Here is a 20,559-nt window from a genome sequence, read left to right on the forward strand (position 1 = left end):
TATTTGCGTCCCACACACAAAGGGTATTAAAACTTCCCAAGCATTGGTTTTGCTGAACAAGGAAACCGGGGTTTCTGAGCATGAAGTGAACAGCTCTGAACTGCAAACGTCACCAGACATCTCTAACTGAACGTTGAAAAGCGCGCGTTTGTATCGAGGACGCGGTATGTCTCGTCCCCAGAGTGAGGCCGAGATCCTTATGCGCATGACAAATACCGTAAGAACGCCAATCAAATGTCCAAAACTATAATCGCGGGATATTTGATCTTTCACTGTCGTTCGCTCACTCGGTCGAGTTTCGTTTCGTTGCGTGCAAGTGTTTGGATTCTTCCTCGATAGGATGATGGCTGCAAACGATCCAGTTCAAGAGAGACAGCTTATTCTTATGGAAAGAATGAGTAGAAGGATTGATTCGATTCTCGAAGGGCAAAAGAAACTAGAAGATACGAATGCAGTCCTTCAGCAAGAAAATGCAAAGCTGAAGAACCAACTTGCGAGTCTGGAAGGGCAGGCAAAGAAGAAAGGCAACAAACGTTCTAAAAGCTCTCGCAGAGAATCAAATGTTGTGATTCCAAATGACTTAAGGGTAAATATTCTTTAATTACTTTAAGGATATAAATTTTTTCAACTTTAGTACCGTTAAGTTGTGTTTGAGAGTTTCAGTTGCGGTGTATCAGAAGCATAAAACGTGTCTTCAAAGACACCGCCATTCCGCCATCACGCGTGTTCTGTGTTAACTTAAAGCACAATATGTGTAGATGTTGGTTCTAGTGCTTATCACAAAGTTGGAACATCCTTGTGCTGAATTCTTGTGCCTATTTTGCAAGCATTTAGCAAAAATACTGTTTACCCAGTTTAAAATTCCACTGTGTGCTGTTTACCCAAAAACCCTGCTGACCCTGATTAAAGAAATAAACAAGTTTGTGGTTTGAATTGACTTTTGACATATGATGTTCTTCCATATTATCTTCCAGAAACGGTTTCGGTTCATCTACAAAAAGATGGTAGAAAAAAAAGTGACACAAGGTTTCATCATTGATGAGGAGTATGTTATTTTTTTATCATACATAAGATGATGTGTTTAAATAGCAAGGCACTAAGAGAGATGGCATGCAAGATATTAGAATTAAAACTTTACCACCAAGAACTAAATCTCTCTCTGACCAGCTTCTTCTAAGGGACTGTTAGTTATCTGTTTTGAGGCCAGTGTTTAGAGTCTGGGGCCAGTGTAAAATATTCAAATTGGGAGTAGGAGGTGGTAAACTTTTAGAATCTGTTATTTCAACTATTATGTTGCTGATAGATTAATACATGCAAATTTTTGTTTTGAGAAATCTTTTCCCTCCAAGAACCAGAAATCCTAATGTCAGTTTGAAGGTGTAAAAAGCATGTAGCTTCTGCACTGTACCAGCAGTGATTAGAAAATTGTCCCTCTTGTATAACTGCTTTACTTGAATTATTATTTCCTTTTTTGGCTGAATAATAATAATAATATTATTATAACTGCCTCTGGCTATTGTTTAAAACAAAAATAACATTCTCATTTTTATTACAGTCCACAGTCAGAGAGAAACCAGAGTATTTTTACAAAAGTGAAAGAAGTACTGAAAAAAGAGCATGGAGGAGAAAGCTGCCTATGGACTGACTTACAAATGGAAGGTATTACATTACAGGAATCAAGTTTTAATGTTGTGTGCAAGTTAGAACAAGAAGCATTTACCTTGTGCAAAATCAAACAAATTTTCTGAAATATGTTGGACAGAAAACTTAAAAACTGAGAGGGAAAACACAATATTACCAGCATTAATTCTTTTAATTAATATATATCCATAAGCTGATGTTACATATACACATAGACTTGTCATTGTATTGTAATTTTAGGATATCATGCAGCGATAATAATTATTGTTTTTAACTCAACAGCTCAGTTTTATCGGTACTTCAAAACAACTAAATAAAGAGAGCAGAGGATAAGAAAAGAGAAAAATGAAGAGCATAAAGAAAAGTGCAAAAGGAGCAGGCGTTTGCTAAATGTAAGGACTAGCTAAGTTGTCTTGCTTTTGCCATGCTAAACCTATATTCAAGAATAAATTTTCAAGATAGTGTGGCTGAAGCATGGCTTCTGAATCAAACGTTTCAATTCAGTTTGACAACAAGTGTTGTTTAATACTGTGGCAAATTTGTGCATGGCATTGTACCAACATAATAATAGTTTGAAAACACAATACAATGTGGGATAATATACAGCAACAAAAAATGAAACAATGCCATGCACAAATTTGTCATACACTGTAAGTAGGACTGGTATGTTTACAACTGGTGTACAAATACACATTAATTAGGAAAGTCAACCTTGCTGGTAGTTAACCAAATAATATGGGTTTGCTTTAATTTAGTACTGTTTTGTAGCATGAATTTTTTTCTGGGAGTTCTATTTATTGCTGATTGTTATTTTCATATTTTATATCTTTTGTGGGATATCATTTTGAGTTAGAAAAGTATTTCTATTTGACAATAAATTATATGTTTCATAGATATAATTTGGTCTGGTTATTAACTAAATAATGACTAAATTGTTGCTTTTTGTTCCATTAGAAACTGGAAAGGCGTCAGTCATCCTATGAGATGCTACAAGCTTCTATGACACCAAAAGAAAAACAGTATTATAGTGAAATCCTTTACATTGATTATATGAGTAGCGAAGAATCAGATTATGAGGAGCAAGAAGATTTCATTACTGGTGAAAAAGAAAAGAAACTGGCAAGATATGTAACCAAGAAGCTATCATGGGAAAGAACAAGCTTGACAAATGCAAAAGCCAGGCTAGACAGAACCTACAAAAATAATTTGACCCCCCATGCCAGGGCAATGGCTAAGCCAAGGAGTGTTGGTGGCATGTCGGAGAGGCCTGCACCTGCTGGCCCACTTTGGGCTGTCAGGCAGATAAACAAAGAGTCGTGATTGAAAAAATACTTAACACTTTTTCTACTTTTTATTCATTTATTTATCATGTATTTAATGGCAAACTGAAGTAATTGTTTTGTTAGAACAAATTATTGTCATCTAGATCACAGGGATAGTTTCTTCCAAGTATTGTTAAATTTATTGACTTATGATGGGGAAAATTTGTTCCTGTCAAGCATAAATAAGCTAGGTATGTGTGACATTTTAACCCTTTAACTCCCAAGATCTGATTGGTAACTATCCTCTCTAGCTGCTACATATTTCCCTGTAACTTAGTTATGAGAATCTGGTGTGATATCAAGACAAAGATCTATACCTGATAAGTTTGAGAATTCTCATTATCTCTTTGCTGGATAAGTTCAAGATATTTTAGGGAGAAGTTACTTGTTAATCACTCCTGGGAGTTAAAGGGTTAATTACAAATAGGCAGTAGCTTTAAGAATGTGTACCAGTGAATTTAAAATAAAAGAAACTTGAAACATATATTGTTTAGTGTGATATGTGACCTGGTGGGTGGCAGTTTAGTAATGAAACAACAAAACAATAATATTTCACTGATTTCACAAATTTGATTCAAAACTAAAATAAGCAACAAATTTTGAGCAGATTAATTTGCATTAAATGGTACTTTGACAACATTAAATGTTTAAGTTCTGTTTACTTCAATTAAACAGTACTTAAACATACAGGAATGTTTTGGACACATTTAATGTGCACTTAAACCTGCATTAAGTTTTAGCCTTAAGATAGTATAAGCCAGGTTTAAGTCCAACTTAAATCTAGGTATAAGTGACTTAAACATCAACTTAAACTTATTAAACCTGAGTTTAAGACAGGATTAATCCATGTTTAAGGACACCTAAATATATCTTTTCTCCATGTGGTGACTCAGGTGAGATAAAATACTTCCACCTCATCGGGTGTGAAGTAGTAAGACCCAGCAAGGATTGTTTGCTTGTTCTGTAATCCACTTGGCAATGAGCAGTACCAACCACCAAAGTTTGTGTATGACTTAGTGTTACTGTTGGCATTAGTGCTAATGTGGATGTCGTGTCCTCCACCAAATGTTGGACCATAATCTCTGCGCTTATAATTTGCGTTTTGCGGGTATTTCACCGTGCTCTTGAATGGTGCTAGTCCTTCTTTGTTGATGAGCGAAAATATAAAAGAAGTGGACGAGTAGCCGTATGTGTTACTGGAATCTGAAGAGGAAATAAAACAATAACAGCAATGTAAAGAAATAGAAGGTAAATAAATTATTTGTGAATGGAAGCATAGAAATTGTAAGGCAATAAATAATCTAAGGCAAGAGAACATGATTATCGAGTGATATAAACTAAAAGTAAAAGAAGACTGAGAAGAGATGCAAATGTAACCAGTATTTAGGAGGTTGAACCACAAACGATGTAACATAAAGATATTGTAATTAGCAACATCACAAACTACAGATCTGGCGAAGCTTCAAGGCGGAGCTCCGGTTGGTTGATTTTTGCCTCCCTTCTATTTTGTGATAAATTTCTACAGGTTGTGGGAGAGTTTATTTGTGACATCGAAAAAGACTGGTCATTACTAAATAAGCAGGAGGTAGGTCGGATAGGAGGATAGAAACAAGTGGGGTCAAGGATTTATTTTCAGTAATAATAGTCTAGAGTTTCTCTTTTTAAAAAATAAAGGGCGGGGGTTGTCATTATTAGGTTCAATGGACAGTAAGAGTAAAGTGACAGTGATAGTACATAACTTGATTTTGTTTTGAATAGACAGTGAAGTTCCAGTGGCGGTATACGTAGCGATGGCCACTAGGGAGACAAGGTCAATATTGAGACAACCTCTGTACAAACAAGAATGAGACGCGGGACACTGATCTGTACGGTAAAGTGAATTTAATATTATGACTTTTAGGCTGAGGTACTCTTGTTCTCGACCTGTGCATCATATTTGTGCAAGTAAACTCCATGTATCCAAAATGTGTAAACCTTAAATTGCATTGGTGCGTCGTTAATTATCATGCAATTCCACTTGAAAAAGTATCAGGCTACATGCCCCGTCTGAATCTATATTTAGCAGGTTTAATTTGCTTATAGTTCTCAGTTAATTGTTTTAGGGGGAAAAATGCAGGAATAATACCTATCATACGGTGTTTTTTTTTTCATTTTTAAAATGTTATTCTGATTGTTGTTACAAACCGCACACTACGCGTAGATGTTAGCGGATGGACTAGAGGCAGTTAGATTTATTCTCTAAATAACCCTATGTTCTCACCCCAAGCAATGTTGGTGTATCCTCCAAACAAGTACGGGCTTTTTCTTATGATAGTAACAGTGTGCGGCTTTCCATCACAGCGCCTGTGAAAAGTACTTGCTGCCCAGCCGTGAGAGGAGGCGCGGTAACATAACGTCCAGCGTTTGCGAGAATTTGAATCCAAAAATCGCAGAAGGCTCTGGAACAAGTCATAACTTGGAATGATACTTGATGGTATTTTCAAACCTGACAAATAGAGAAAGTATTGAGATTTTCATATAAACGCCCGGTGCCTTCATGTTGTCATCTCAGTTATTCGAAGTGGGACAATTATCTGAAGGGTAAGTATTTCAGAAATCATCGTTGTTCACAGGCTTGAAAATTAAAATAAGTTAATTTCCTCGTCAAACACATTTCATCCGAATTGATTTTTAACATGTTTAAACTTGGCACATAGGACCGTTGAAAATGCAAGCAGAAAAACTGAGGACTGCATGCCTGCTGTTCATGGGTTCTTTATTAGCTATGTATTACCCGAGAAATGTTATAAATTTTGAACACACGAGAAAGTTTTTATTTCAGGACAAAAACTATATGAGAATATTTCTGAAGCCTAGCGCCTTTTCGTGTGTTTGAGTAATAACGCCTCAGTGAGATAAATTGCTCGATCCTCAAATATTGGAGAGTCAATTCATCGTCTCAAAGCTCCTTCTTGAATCAAAATGTAGAGTTTTAAGTGGCTATAATTCTCTTCTTAGAAACCATCGTATACCAATAGAGAGCCGCACGCTTTTCGACAAGCAGGCTCTGTTAACACACAGAATCCTTACCCAACGCGCAATCCAAATTTAGCATTCAGATCCACTTAACCAATAATAATGGACTCGTTGCTTGGGGTAATGCGTCAAAAAACTATCTAAACAAAATTGTTGTTCTCCAAAAGCGAGTATTACGTCTAATCTTCTTTGTTGATAGAAAAGAACATGCAATCCCCTCATTTGTAAATGCGAAAATTCTGCCAATTACCTTCTTATATTATGAAGTTGTATGTAAATTAATGTTTGATGTTCATAACGACAGTGCACCTTCGTGTCGGTGTCAAAGTCTGGAATGAGATGCCTAATGAATACAAAAATTTGTCAAAGAAATCCTTCAAAAAAGAAACAAAAAGAGCTCTTCTCAATATTCTAGAAACTGAAGATTCATATATGGAGCCTGATGAGATAATGCTAAAATTCAAACACAACAAAATTGAATCAAATTAAACCAGTTCTACAATATTTTTCGTACACTTAGAAACGCTAGGACTTTTTCTCCTTTACAATAACATCTGCCATTCTTAGTAAAAAATAACTAAATAAATAAACAAATTTGACCCGCCTCGATTAGCATTTGCTATCCGCGGGTAAAGGAATATCTTGTAATATGTAAGAAAATGAAAAATAAAAGTGGAAAAAAAAAATAACTGGAATCTCAACCAGAAAGAGGCCCGTTATATTTATCAAAATATTTCCCAAACATAAAAACATGCATCGGGCTTTCCAAAGAATGGCAAATTCTCCCACCTTAAATTGCAGTTAATGGTAGTAATTAGTAGTATCTGATACTAATTTCAATATCTCACTTACATCATCAATATTATTAATATTATGAATATAGTTGCAAGAGAGAATATCCTCTCCTGTATAACTGTTATCATCGCTATTATTATTATTTATATTATAATCATTAGAGCCCTCTTCGATTGAATGTCGTTAAACCAAAACCAAAGTAATCACAACAGCGAATTAGAAGAAAGGAATGACCTCTAAGAGCCACTGAGAACTCAAAGTAAAACCGACTAAACAGCCTAAAGCGCGGGAAAACGCAGGTGACCAAGGCGTGATTGGTGAAGAGAATGGCGCGAGTCTTTTAGACCAATCACAGAGCAAAGCAAAGCAAAACCTATACCGATTCCCATAATACTTTCGTCACTCAATTTAAAATTGCTCTATAAGCGTTGTCGTTTTAAAAAATTTAGAAACGTCAGAATTTTCAAAAAATAAGTAATTTTTTTACGGTTGGCTGGTAATTTTGCAGCCACTTCTTATAAACCATCACTGTGCTCTAACGCCTCAGAAACGACATAAACGTTGCTCAGTCATGGCCCACGATATGCCAGCATGTGAGAAATACTCCACTTACCGCCACGAATTCAATGCCTTCGTGATATTTTGCACAATAATGGGGAAATATGAATTAGATAATTTCAGTTGTTGATATGGAATTTATTTAATATATATAAATATAATGGTAATAAGACCGAGTGGAGTCCAATTTGGTCTGCAATAATGCGAGTGATTAACATAATTGGACGACCGTGAAGCGGGAGTCCGATTTATTAATTACGAGTATGATGATAGACAGAATTGGACGACAAGAACTCCTGTTACCAATTGATCATAACAGTTACAATTTTCAAAAAACAACAAATACATTTAGGTCAAATATCTATGGTAGAGACAATGTCTTAAGTAAAAAACTTTCCATTTTGGAAATTCCTCAATTTTTTTTCAGGATAAGTGGTTGTTGCTATGGTTATTGTGATAAATTCTGTGAATGGTGGATGTAGCTGAGTGGGCTTAGTATGATTGGCTACTTCAACTGCCTGATTACACTGTACGATTACAGATCTACAGAATGATTAATGAAAAATAAAGCAGCTAATGCACCAATCACATTTGAGGAAATTGCAATGGTTATGAATAAGGTGCTTGGGGAAAGGCTTTACAAAGTCTACCTGACTACTGTGCCGATACCTCGTTTATTGCCCTTTTTGTTTGACCTCTTTTTCTTAATCTGGACAACGAATATAGACAAACAACTTACATGAGGGTTGTAACCCACTCCAATTACCAGAGGGCAAACACATTCTTATTGCCGGACCAGCTAAGTGATATTGGGGATCACAGACATAGGACACAGATTCACCAGTCCAGTATCGTGAGCAATGTATACGTCCATTTGATGGAGAACTCGGATCACCACAGTTGACGAGAGCTAATGATGAATAAATAAATGACCAAACAGTCAGAATAAGTCAATGGAAAAGGACAACGGAAGGCGAAGATTAGAAAAAAAAAAGGTGCGGCTTCTTCTTTCTTAGAAATGGAAAGACAAAAAAGTAAGTGTCATATAAAAAAAGCTTTAATTTAGGCTGTCATAAAAAAAAGTGTTCGGTGCTTAATTTCCAGTTTACCTCTCAGTGCCGTGCTAAAAAGAGGGCCAGAAAATGCTAAAAATCTAGTTAACAAGAAGGTACGCGCAATGAATTTAGGCATTGTTGATGAACAAAATGCGACATACTCATAGTTGTGTTGGATTCCGCGGTAACATTCTTGTCGTTATAAAAGACACATGAGTAGTTCCCAGAGTCACTTGGCTTGAAGCCATGAATGACAACTTCACTCGATATCAAATTTATTCCGTCATTCATAACTCTGAAATTAATACGTCGACCACCTTTGAACCACATGACCTTGGGTAACGGCGAGCCACCGGCTGAACAGTTTAATGTCACGGTATCACCAACATGTCGTACCTTGATTTCATCGGGAGAACTGGATACCATGTAGGGATCCACTTTACAGATAGGCAAACAAAATTAGATTTACCATTTGAATCGCTAACAGTTTGCATAAATCAAATAAAGGTTGTTTAGACTCTTATTATACTCCTTTGTTGTCTATTTGTGGGTTCTTAACATTTTTATACTCACCAACAACTTTAACGATAACCCATATCACTCTCATAACGTTTGCCATTTGGTTGGTTCCCTGGCAAACGTAAGCGCCTGCATCGTCCTCTGTTGTGTTTTGAATCATAAGTTGGGAACCGTTACTAAAATGCCTGTTGACTGAAAGCTGCTCGCCTGATCTTGTCCATGTTATCACAGGGGAAGGGTAACCAAAGATGTCACATTGGAGCACAGTGTCCCATGTCTTGTAAGCAATTATGGAACGCTTAGGTTCGGTAATAAATTTTGCTGGTACTACCAAAAAAACATTACACCACAAAATGTAAACGAAGTTCAAAATGAGACAAAATGCACACTAGGACATCCTAATAGTGTTCAGCAGTATCATAATATAGATTAGAGCACCAGTGATCCAGCAAGCTTTGACGAGACTATCGATTGAAGTTTATAAGGCGAGCTATTTATCCGCAATTTTACGCTCGCCCTGGATGCACAGTAAACGATGAATTCAAATAGTTTTTGTCGCAAGGCGTGTTGTGCGGAGAACGTTAAGCTCGCATTATAACTAGAAAGTGCATTTCTTTTAACCAGCAAATAATGAACTGGAGGTATCTGGACCTTTTTGAATTCAAAATGAATAATCTGTATAACTATAAATAGATACATTAAAGGATTTAATGAAGAGAAAAGATGAAGCTGAATGCCAACTATTGCGCTATAAAGACAGCGAGAGATTATTAATCTCTTGGAAAGACCTTTCACGCTGACATTGACGGATAACTCTGCCCTGCCCATAAGATTTTCCGCTGTACAGGTGTAGACACCACGGTCCTGGAATTGAATTTTCTCTAAGTTTAGACTCCTTTCTCCAAAGTACTTCCTCTCCTTTTCTATCAGGTGTCCATTTTTGTACCACGTGATCACGGGTTGTGAGAAGCCATTTGCTTTACATGGTATTAGAACATTTTGTGTCTCTTTTACTGTTATGGTGGGGGAAGGCTTTGAAATGAAGTGTGGCAATTCTGAAGAAAAAAATTTTTGTTAACATCGTTTTGAAAAATAAAAAGCAGCCGAATGGAAAGGCATTAAAGTTTCAGGTGAATAGGGTTAAAAAAAAAAGATTTTGAGAAAAAAAACCAACAGATTAAATAACTTACCTAACTGACCTCCACCTCTATGGTTTGTTCTCTGTTGTGCTGATTTCCCAGGGGGCCCTGGTGGTCCTCTTAGGCCGCGTTTTCCCTGAGGACCTGGCACACCTCTTAGTCCTTTTCTTCCCCTCTTACCGCTCGACCCAGGAGGGCCCTGGGGACCAGTGCGTCCAGGTATACCGGGAGGACCCGGTGGGCCTTGAAATCCCACAGAACGAAATGAAAATAAATAAATAAATTGATATAAAAATAAAATGAATTTTGTTTGAGAGAGGCGAAACAAAATTTGCATCAAGTAAGCAAAAGAGTGAATACTTCTTTCGAAGAATGTTTTTGCTGCTCTTTACAACTTACGATTCTTTAATATTTAGTTTGGTACAGCAATATCCAGTTTAAGTTTATCTATCACTGAAACTATCGCTAATCAAACTATCGATATCACTGAGTGGTATTGTGTGCAGAAGATTGACGTTATTTGATTTTGTGTTTCAGCACAGTACACATTCTTTGGGTCTCTTTTCCTCAGCCATTTGAAGGGAGCGAGAGAAAGCAGTTACCATGGTTATTGTAATGTTCCTATACACAGTTTCATCAAGCAAGACTTTTGCTTACTCTCAGAAACATATAACCTAGTAGCATGAAACATGCTTTTGTTGGTATTAATAATGGTAGCGATATATTAAGTGTTATATTATAGTTTTTTCGTGCTAATCCGGTGTACCTTTTCTCTGAAACTGCATTTAATGGTGGTTGAACCACCAGGGTATTAAGGAACCTCTTACCCTCAACGCAAACAACATTTCCCTTATTTCTTTTCACGGTCGAATTCTATGGAATGAAGAAAAGAAGAAAGGAAAAAATTAATTTAATCACTCACTACCCAAAGCCAATTTAAGCAATAGGAGTAGATACTTACAACGTTTAACCTTATAAGTCGTAAAATTAGTTAACTCTAAAAGCAAACCTTAATGGAAAAATTAATTGTCAGCCGTAAATTACCAAAATTTTAACCTTTAGCCGTACGAGCCATCACCCCATTGAGATCCTCTCATAAAACAGTGTACCAGAAAAAAAACAGTATTGAATATGATAAATGATTTTAAGTCAAACGGAAAAAGAAAGGTGAAGAAGTGAGGAATGGGACATTGAGGAAGTTGCCGAGATTAGATGGACAAAGAAGCGTCTCCGTTGTCGCTAAAACGGGTCATCAATTACATATTTCTCTCTCATTTGTCAACTGCTACAATTCTGGATGACACGGCGAGTAAGTGATTAAGACTGGATTTTTTTTCCGGTGAAAGCTCTCTTTAGAGGTTTTTTTCTATCAAATCCAGTCATTAAATTTGGTAGGTCGTTTAAAAGATTAATAAAAGGGTCTAATGGCATTTGAAAAAAAGAAAGGATAACAGAGTAAAACTTACCCCTAGCTGACCATTCAAATTCGCGCAAACACTGCTACATTTGCGGCACATGGATGTTCGTTCAACAGCTCTTTGGACGCGACCAGTTTCTTTCCCTAGTGATCCACTTGGACGAATATGTGCAGATGTTGGCGCAACAGAAAAAGGATTGGAAATCTGGTACAGAGAGTTTTTAAGCGGTGAATTTCGCTCAAGTGTTGTCAAACGCGAATCTAATCGATGCAGAGAATAGCAAGTGAAACCAAGTGAGCCTAACGTCAGAATTAAGTTGACTGAAAGGCCAAACATAAGAACGTGCGAATTCTTATTTGCTTTGGACTCCATCCTCAGTCGGCGCCTTTCCTTAGCAACAGCCTGGGTGAGGGCTAACGCAGAATGGCAAACCGATAGATATCTGTTTTGTTTTACTGCCTGAAAAGAAATCCAGTAGAATGAAAAAACTATATCTAGGTGACACGTATTATCAACTTTCGTACTCGTTTCAGTTTGAGCGTTTATTTCCGTTCTATTATGTCGTGCAAATGAGCAAAATAAACAGATTGTACGTAAAATTTGATATTATTGTCTGCTTAGACTAATGGTCTCCTAAAAGGGACGAAGGTCATTTTCGTCGTCCTTAAAACAAGTCAAGTGATTGTGGAGTCAAACCAAACAAATCATTGTCTGACCACTTCACGCTTTTAACGCGTGATATATCACGCACTTGAGTTTACAACCTCGTGTACAAGCATGAGAGGATGTGTAAGGAGATCATGTCCGCTTGCATACTGTGAAGCTCGATAACTTTGCGTGAGTCATATCTTACAGTTTGGCAATGTTTTCGTGTACTCAAGAAATAAATTTCAGTGGAGCAAGGTGACTCAAATTTCCTTAGGAATCTCTTGTTTTTTTAGAACAGGAAAGTAACAGCAAAGTTATTTCAACCTTTTTTACTACTCACGTATAATTTAACGCTAAAGCGTAATTATTTACAGTCAAATTTCATTTCCTGTTTACAACTGTTTACCTTGACACTAAATTATAATTTCTCACTGAACATTGTAGAGGCCATTAACTACGATTTAACTGTAACTGCATTGACGATTGAAAAAAATCATCAAGTTTTTACGCCTGAATTTCGTGCAAAGTTTGTTGAATATTCAAAATTCCGATCAACATCCGTTCTGCAGATAGTATCAGCTTTGAAAACATGATATACTAACTATATGATTAGCGGTACTTTAGCAAGAGGGTAGCCCAGTGGAAGGGAGGGGGGCAGGGGGTCCTGATCCATTTTTAAGCACGAATTTTAGAAACATTGACGCTTCACATGTGCTTTCAACAACATGCGTCATTTAATAGGGAAAAACGTCAAAGCTCTTTTCTTCTGTGCGAGGTTTTGAGGAAATCTTGAGGTTTTCACGAAATGAACAACAACAACAACAAAAAAAAACCAAAAAAAAAAAAACTCACGGGTCACGTATATTTCAGGGGGCAGATCACACCTCACACTGGATCAAAAATTCACGACTCACCCTCGCCTTTCTGTAAAATTCACGGCGCATCACACGTTAGTTTTGGTCTTAAACACGTGACACGTTGACGAAGGCCGTCCAAGCTATTCACAACGAACAAGTAAATCTGGCGAGAGTCACGCCATAAGTGACCAAGTCAAGATGTTCGATAAGAAAAGAAAAGAGACCATCCTTCCGGATCATCAAATACGCTCAGTCGCGAGGGTGTAATATCCTTTCCGTACAACTCAGCCAATCAAATTATGCCAAATGTAACCAACCGTAAACTATAGGGAAGCCCATCTTATTCGGTTTTAGAAGCTGCTGGAGAATTTTCCATGCTTACACTCATGGCTATCTTAATGCTGGGAGAGCAATTAATTCAAAACTGAAGACTTGGCGCAGAATTTCCCTAACTTTGCAAGCCCTCAGCAATATTACACGAGTTCGCAGGTTGGAAAACCAATTGGCCTTATGTCTTCCGTAAAGGTTATAGCTTGGTAACTACTGAATGGAGAAAGTGAGGGCGATAAAACCAACCAGCCTTCTTTTTTTTTCTCTGCTTTCACTTTACTTTGCGAAAGTTCCCTTACTTCATCAGACCAAACTTGAGCTTTAATGACGATTCAAATAGCTTATCTTCTCCTGTATAGGTACCTATTACGCATCACTCGTTTCTTCTCATTTTCTAAACATTAACCTTTTTACTCCCATGAGTGACCAAGACAGAATTTCTCCTTATAATATCGATACAAAATCGAGAAGACAAGTAATGAGAACCAAGAAAAGTATCAATTAGCAAATTATTAGTTGGTCCCATACTAAATTCTCAGAAGTAACATCATAAGAATTGTATAACAGACAGTAAGGAGAATTACTTATGAGATCTTGGGAGGGAAGGGGTTAAGCATTGAATGTTCGGTACTTACGTGATCTGCTATGTTTCTTTGCAAGTGTATGCCAACTTTTTTTGAAAATCTCCATCTTTACTCTTCCTTTTCTCCTCTGGTTACTTTTCACCTCTTTTAATGTTTTTCTACCTTACCGGACTTATATTTTGTAGTCATTTGCAGTCTTCCCCAGTCTTGGTCATTCATCTTCTTTCTTTGTTTATCGTTACTTCTATTTTAACAAACTATTATTCTGAAGTCATTTACAATCCTTGTCAATCTTCTTCATTCATAGTCATCCTTGTTACTTTTGGATTTTATTGTCGCCTAGCTCTTTTATCTTTGCGTGCCTTACTAAACAGGCATTTGGTAGATTCCCTCGAATTAAAGAGGGTTTTTCGAGGCACAAAATCTGACATTACATGTCACGATACAACCTCTTTGAGTGGCAAAAATTTTTCAACTCTAAAAAGTGTGCTCTTGTAAACCTAACCTACACTCCTAAAAAAGGGCTGTGATAGACATCTACACTTAAGAAAGTTACTTCCGCCGTTCTTGTATCAAAGATACGGAAAACGCCAAATATTCCTCAGGCCGACAGCATAACCGATACATGACGCTGTGAAATAATTTTTTGAGGTCCATTTTTCGCGCTATTCATCACAGCTTGCATCGGAGCTTTCGCTTACCGTTATAACAACAGGTTTGGACCTTAATCGTCATTTGTTCAACTTCTTACGTTAATTTTTGAACTCAGCTTTTCAAATGCAAGCTCACATCTCCCAATGAATCTGCTTCCTTGCTGACGGAAATCAAAGCGAGAAGTATAATGATGTCATAGAAGGTAATGAAGCAATCTGGTGCTGATGTCATTGATCAGCTGATTATTATGGTGAAAAATTGAGTGTAATTGACTAATGACCTAAATTTTCTCTTGATTGAGCAGCTCTGTGATCAATCTGCTTCTTTATTTTATTATCGAGATCAAAATGACTGACTTCAATTTCTTATTCTGTTTCCTCACGTGACACTTACGACATGGATATCGTTGAAATTCATAAGACACGTCATAATTGAACGTAGTAGTGGCCTGTTTCTGTGGCTCGCTAATAGATCACAAAAACCACCATTAAAATGGTATCCCCAACACAAAAATCCAAAAAATTTGACTATTCAACTGCAAACTCTGGTTGGCTCACGCGATAATCTTATCCACCACTTAGTAAAGTTTACAAACTCAAAACAGTGTATGTGCACGCGCTTTGCCACATCGTTTCACTTCGCCTACCACACTAGTTCAGTCGTCTTCTTTACAGTCCTTAACAGCACGTCACTGCTACGCTCTAAGAGTCTTAATTAGCACAGAGCCACAAACAGAAAAAACAAAATCAAAATCCGAATAAACTAGGCCATTCAAATAATCCAATTATTTTTAATAATTTGTTACCTGCCAGGCACAACCTGATGACTCATCAAGTGTGGGGGCTTTTAATGTTTGCCGAGCGATTGTTGATATGCACGTGTTGGTGGTCGAACTTTTGTTACATTTGCATGATTTTACTAGTAACCCCATCTTGTCAATTTACAGCAATTAACAACTGAGAACAGGATCAAGTCTAAACGGCTTCTTTAAATTTGATGTGATTAAAAAAAAATCCCTAAACTGTGGCATGATTCGTGAAGGATACCTGTGCACGCATTGCACGCACATTTCCGAGCCTCAATTTGAATAACAACAGTTTGAGCACGGTAGTCGATACGCACGATCTTATCCCAACTTGGTTGTTACTGCGATATGTGCATTAGCATCTTTTTACTTGGTAGTTTTTTTTCTTTGTTTTCGTTGTATGCACGAACTACCAAGCGCTAGGCCACAAGGGACTCTTAGACACTTAAACATCCTTCATTATGCACATTTGTACCTTGCACGTTTAGTTTTAGTTCAGTTGGCGTCCAAGTTCAAGTTGTGCCGTTTCTTGTATACGAAAAACGCCGATAAGGTTTGTATGTTTTGCTTCTAGATTTTGTACCTTTGGCTTTAGAATTCTATAATGTATCTGCAGCATTTGTTCCTTTGTTTTTTTAACCGTAGAACAGACTCTTAATGAAACGACATTTTCTTTTTAAACCTGGACAAGATTGAGTGTATCGTCGGTGAACTGTTCAAGAATAGAGTGAAATTGGTGTGCAGATCTTATCTCAGCTTGGGTACTTTTCTGAACAGGTTTCTATTACACATGATAAGGGGAGAGAACAGTGCGTTTCCTTATTTCACATTGTTTCCCGTGAATTTCTTAAATGATGGCCAGAGAGCAGATGAAGGAAAAGTACTTAATTGTACACACACGCTGAGGAAAACTTCCGAGAAAGGAACAGGAAAATGAAGATTATCAACAGCCAGATGAGTTTACAATGGTGTGATATTTTCCACAAAGACAGATCGACTTAAACGGCTTTAGAATAATTCGCAAGATCCGGAAATCACACCCCTACGAGGTAAGACACAAAAATCAACTACCACTGATTCTTTGGCAAATCAATTTTCAACGGTATGATATTTTCCACAAAAAACGATCGACTAAAACGGCTCTGGAATAACTCGCAAGATCCTGAAATCACACCCCCACGAGATAAGACAAAAATTAACTATTTCCGATTCTTTTATTCATTTCAACATTCAGTCACCGCATGAACGCTCCCTAAGATTTTTTCAATCACAGCCCACGGAAAGGTCTGTTTTCGTAGATGAATGGGAGTAATCGTCAATCTTTTGACTGTCAGACACTTAAATCAATAATCCACGCAGGTTACTCTTCTCTGTTCACTTTTAAATGGCAAGGAAATTCTCTGTGAGTAAATTCAAATGGGTGTTAAAATTTAAAAAGTCGTAATAATTAAACGTTTTTTCCCTTTCATGGTGCCTGAAAATCTTTTCTTTCTTCCGTCTTAAACTGATGTTGATTGAGGCAATTTCTCTGATTTCGAGGGAACTATTACAGATTCCATCCACTGAATTTCTTTAGATTCTACAACGCAATTCATGGACTGAGATCAACACTATGACCAGAAGTAAAGAGCAAAGTAGAGAGCAAGTTAAGAGAAGGAAAGAACATAACTGGTTAAAAAGAACTCAAAATGACGTGACCTTTTGAATGTGTTATTCTTTTAAGAATTCTAATAAATGAGGCTTTCTTCCCTTGCAAGCCGTTATGTTTGCGTGCTGTCAACTTGCCTATTAAGCACGCGAGAGGAAAAACATAACCTTCAGGGAATTGTCTTCGACAAGAGGTAAGGCCCTTAGATTTATCAAAACTCGCAGAGAACGCATCTGTCTCAACAGCACGAGGCCAAAATAACTTGTGATTGTCGGTTATTACAACAACACGCTGTACTTCTTGTTGATTAAGCAATGGCAATAATAATTCATGACGTTCAATTCCGTCTGTAATCATACGATTGATTACTACTGTGGCCACAACTGTCACGGCAAAAGAAATAACCTCGCGGCAAAAGGAAAAGACTCCTAGCAAAAGGAAAAACCTCACGGCAAAATAAAAAACCTCACGGCAAAAAGAAAAGACTCACGGCAAAAGAAAAAACCTCACGGCAAAAAGATTAACCACGGCAAAAGTAGAAGACTCGTACAAGAGTGTATACGATTTTGCCGTGCAATTGAAATGATAAATGAATATGGTTTTTATTGGGAAATAATTGATTTATTTAACTATTCATATTATAACTGGAAGCCCAAACCAGTACTTGTTTTAATTTACAACTTCCCCATCATCATTGATCACATCTGATGATATTTCCGAGACTAATAATTGAAAAAACTTTTCCTTACTCCAATAAAATCCATGATTATTCCTTCATTTCTAACAAGCTCTTTGATGTAACGACCGTATCTCTGGAACTAACGTTGTCTTACTTTTCTTCATTCGACATGGACCGTTTTTGTTTTAGTAATCGGCCCCGCCGGTTGTGATTCATGTCAAAACATAACTTCCTTCCATACACCACACAACAATTTTAAGACTTTGCCGCTCCCATCTAAGTTACAGAGGGAAAAATGACAATAAAGGTTGTCTCAAATACTCGATCCATTGTTGTTTTCCGACTTACTTTCCTGCTTCTTTTCTTTCGCGATTCTTGAGCGGGAAACCGACGCAAGCGCATTCCAGCGGTTTCTCGCTTCAAACTAAAATCCCCAAAACATAGGCAACAAAATGCCCCTACTACGTGAGGTTATTTTTTTTTTGCCGTAAGTCTTTTATTTTTGCCTTGAGACAGGAGACCATCACTTGGAACCTTCAACCATTCTGTATTTTTGTCACGGCGTTTTCACAGACACGTCTATTTTTAGTTTGAATTTACCGCGAATTAGGACTCCCCACGAGAGTACATCGACCAATCAAGATTCGCGCCTGGTTAATTTCTAACTTTACTCGTCAATATATCGAAAGAAAAACAGCAGAGAGATGCAATGCTTCTTGCGATAGTTCGAGTGCAGATTCATGTGAACGAAGGCGTCCCAAGCTGATGTCTCCGATTAATTCATAAAACCGTCGCATGTTGTGTGACTCGGTGTTAATTTACGGGAGGAACCGTTGAGAAATTGAACATGTTATAAGGAATAGCATGGGGAACGAAATATGATCGATTTACCACGATAAATATTTCGAAATATGAACATTTTACTCGTTAAATCAATAGAATTTACTCACATCTTTTGTGTCCGTTGCGGTCTCCGGCGTTCTCTGCCGTTTTAAGCTTGCTTTGCCGTCACCGTTATCCTGTTATACAACGATCGAAATCGAAGTGCGCAGCGTTGACTTCGTCTTATAACAGGAATAACAGTGAGCTTGGGACTCTTGTGGTGTGAACATTTTGAAAATACCTCGGGAAGCAGCAGTTCCGAGGAAAGTTCTAGTGAAGATGAACCTGACTCTTGACTGTTCAATGATTAAAGTGACGATAGGCAAAGTGATGGGCTCCTGGCTTCTCTAGCATTCAGGAGGCGGTCCGCCGGACTGTTCAGCGACACTCTAGAGTTACTGCGCGGCAATGAAAAATTATTTCAGAAACGAAGTTGCCAATTTACCAAAAATCCTCAATGGCCCAAAGGGTAACAAGACATCTAAGACTGCTGCGTCTGTTGAAATGCTTAACGGAATCGTTAATCCCCCGTTGTACCTCCACCAGAGAGAAATTTAGCCAAGCGAACCGGTCAGCCTCGAACGCTCTGACTTCGAGGAGCAGCAAGAAAACAGCGGGAAACAAGACGAAGAGGAAGATGGAATATTGAAGTTCGATTCCCCGTGTGATGATGGTGACATTCCTTACGGTGACCATAGACTTCAACGGATCAATGCTGGTTGAGAAAATCATCTCCTACCGAAAAGGCCCTCCTAAGTTTAGGAAATGGACTTAGACAAAATTGTATCATCGGGATCGGGATTGGCCAGTATAAACCGGCGGGATTAAGGGATTGAGAAAAAATTTTAGTCGGGATTGTGGGATTGAAAAACGCTATTGGAGTCCCTCTTTTACTTTTTGCCGTGAGGTTTTCTCTTTCTCCGTGAGGTTTTTTCTTTTGCCGCGAGTCTTTTTCTTTCAGTTTTTCCTTTTTTCCGTGAAGTTTTTTTCTTTTGTTGTGAGTCTTTTCCTTTATGCCGTGAGGTTCTTACTTTTGCCGCGAGGTTATTGCTTCTGCCTTGACAGTTTTGGGCCACAGTAGATTATAAAATCGAATTTCAAGTGCATTGGGATCGGTAACGATTTGGCGCCCAAACAAGAACCCAGTGCGCATGCTTTCAGCGTGACTGACCGACTCGATCTTAAATGACTGAATGTAGTAGCTGATTAGGATTCCACGGTATTCAGGTATCCTTTCGCTTCCTTCCAACTTTGAAAGTATTAGGAAATCAACATTGTAGTTTCATTTAGTATACTAACAAGTGCATAGGATCTTTTAAAGTTCTGTTACCGAGCGATTCAACGATCGAACGAACATTAATTTACATACTGCTTCATAATATAAGAAGGTAATAGGCAGAATTTTTGCATTTACAAATAAAGGGATTGCATGTTCTTTTTTATCAACAAAGTAGATTAGATGTAATACTCGCTTTTGGAGAACAACAATTTTGTTTAGATAGTTTTTTGACGCATTACCCCAAGCAACGAGTCTATAAGTGAAATAAGGTAAAATCAAGGATTTATAAATATTTGTGAGTACAGATGATGGAACAAAGTGTCTCAGCTTAGCAATCATTCCTATGATCTTACTTATTTTAGTGATAACACAGTCCAAATGGTTTTTCCAAGAAAGATTTTCATTGATCAAAACACCTAAACACTTGATATAACTCTTGTGTTCCAAGCTGACTCTTCTATTTTTTTCACTATCAAATATACTCTTCCTGAAGTCATTATATAAAACTGTGAGAAATGATCAGAAACGTCAGTGATGATATTTCCACTAATTAAAACTTGGTTGGGATTGTTAACAAAAATATTATCAATAAGAGAGGCTGACATTCTGTGTACACATGCTAGTTTGTTAATAGTTGGAAGGAGATAACTGCTTTGTAAGGCCAGTAAGAAGTCCTGGCTGTATTGAGATTTCTCGGTTTTCAGGAGAAATAGGTTGAAATCGCACAGTAA

The 20,559-nt window shown here is 37.4% G+C and overlaps 2 protein-coding genes across 3 annotated transcripts; one reads left to right on the forward strand and one right to left on the reverse strand.

Annotated features, from left to right (window-relative positions):
- Positions 1–236: 236 nt before the first annotated feature.
- On the forward strand, positions 237–2,740 carry LOC149035530 (uncharacterized). 2 transcript variants are annotated; one of them, XM_089191935.1, is made up of 5 exons: positions 237–586; positions 975–1,045; positions 1,556–1,659; positions 1,924–2,033; positions 2,596–2,740. In XM_089191935.1, exons 1-4 carry the CDS (start codon positions 341–343, stop codon positions 1,956–1,958), a joined length of 456 nt encoding a protein of 151 aa, XP_089048061.1. In that variant the 5' UTR covers positions 237–340; the 3' UTR covers positions 1,959–2,033; positions 2,596–2,740. The 2 variants fall into 2 exon arrangements, with proteins under 2 accessions (XP_089048061.1, XP_089048060.1); XM_089191934.1 differs by lacking the exons at positions 1,924–2,033; positions 2,596–2,740 and having other exon boundaries at positions 329–586; positions 1,556–1,894.
- A 1,112-nt stretch (positions 2,741–3,852) lies between these two features.
- On the reverse strand, positions 3,853–14,515 carry LOC113674620 (uncharacterized). The gene is made up of 9 exons (XM_089191943.1): positions 11,511–14,515; positions 10,867–10,917; positions 10,096–10,300; positions 9,694–9,960; positions 8,960–9,232; positions 8,548–8,823; positions 8,071–8,241; positions 5,224–5,448; positions 3,853–4,166 (listed from the first exon to the last, which is right to left on the reverse strand). The coding sequence occupies exons 1-9, from the start codon at positions 11,832–11,834 to the stop codon at positions 3,853–3,855; spliced, it is 2,106 nt and encodes a 701-aa protein (XP_089048069.1). The 5' UTR covers positions 11,835–14,515.
- Positions 14,516–20,559: the final 6,044 nt, after the last annotated feature.

The sequence above is a fragment of the Pocillopora damicornis genome, chromosome 13 (genome assembly GCF_964200805.1).
Source record: "Pocillopora damicornis chromosome 13, jaPocDami1.2, whole genome shotgun sequence".
NCBI classification, from domain to species: domain Eukaryota; kingdom Metazoa; phylum Cnidaria; class Anthozoa; order Scleractinia; family Pocilloporidae; genus Pocillopora; species Pocillopora damicornis.

What these genes read in the sequence shown, in the direction of transcription:
- LOC113674620 (XM_089191943.1), bottom strand. Translation starts at nt 11,834, where the DNA reads ATGGAGTCCAAAGCAAATAAGAATTCGCACGTTCTTATGTTTGGCCTT. An exon ending in ATTTGAATGGTCAGCTAGGG is followed by an intron (nt 10,918 to 11,510) that starts GTAAGTTTTACT and finishes TTCATTCCATAG; the next exon opens with AATTCGACCGTGAAAAGAAA. An exon ending in TTGTTTGCGTTGAGGGTAAG is followed by an intron (nt 10,301 to 10,866) that starts AGGTTCCTTAAT and finishes TCATTTCGTTCT; the next exon opens with GTGGGATTTCAAGGCCCACC.
- LOC149035530 (XM_089191934.1), top strand. Translation starts at nt 341, where the DNA reads ATGATGGCTGCAAACGATCCAGTTCAAGAGAGACAGCTTATTCTTATG. An exon ending in TGATTCCAAATGACTTAAGG is followed by an intron (nt 587 to 974) that starts GTAAATATTCTT and finishes ATTATCTTCCAG; the next exon opens with AAACGGTTTCGGTTCATCTA. An exon ending in GGTTTCATCATTGATGAGGA is followed by an intron (nt 1,046 to 1,555) that starts GTATGTTATTTT and finishes TTTTTATTACAG; the next exon opens with TCCACAGTCAGAGAGAAACC.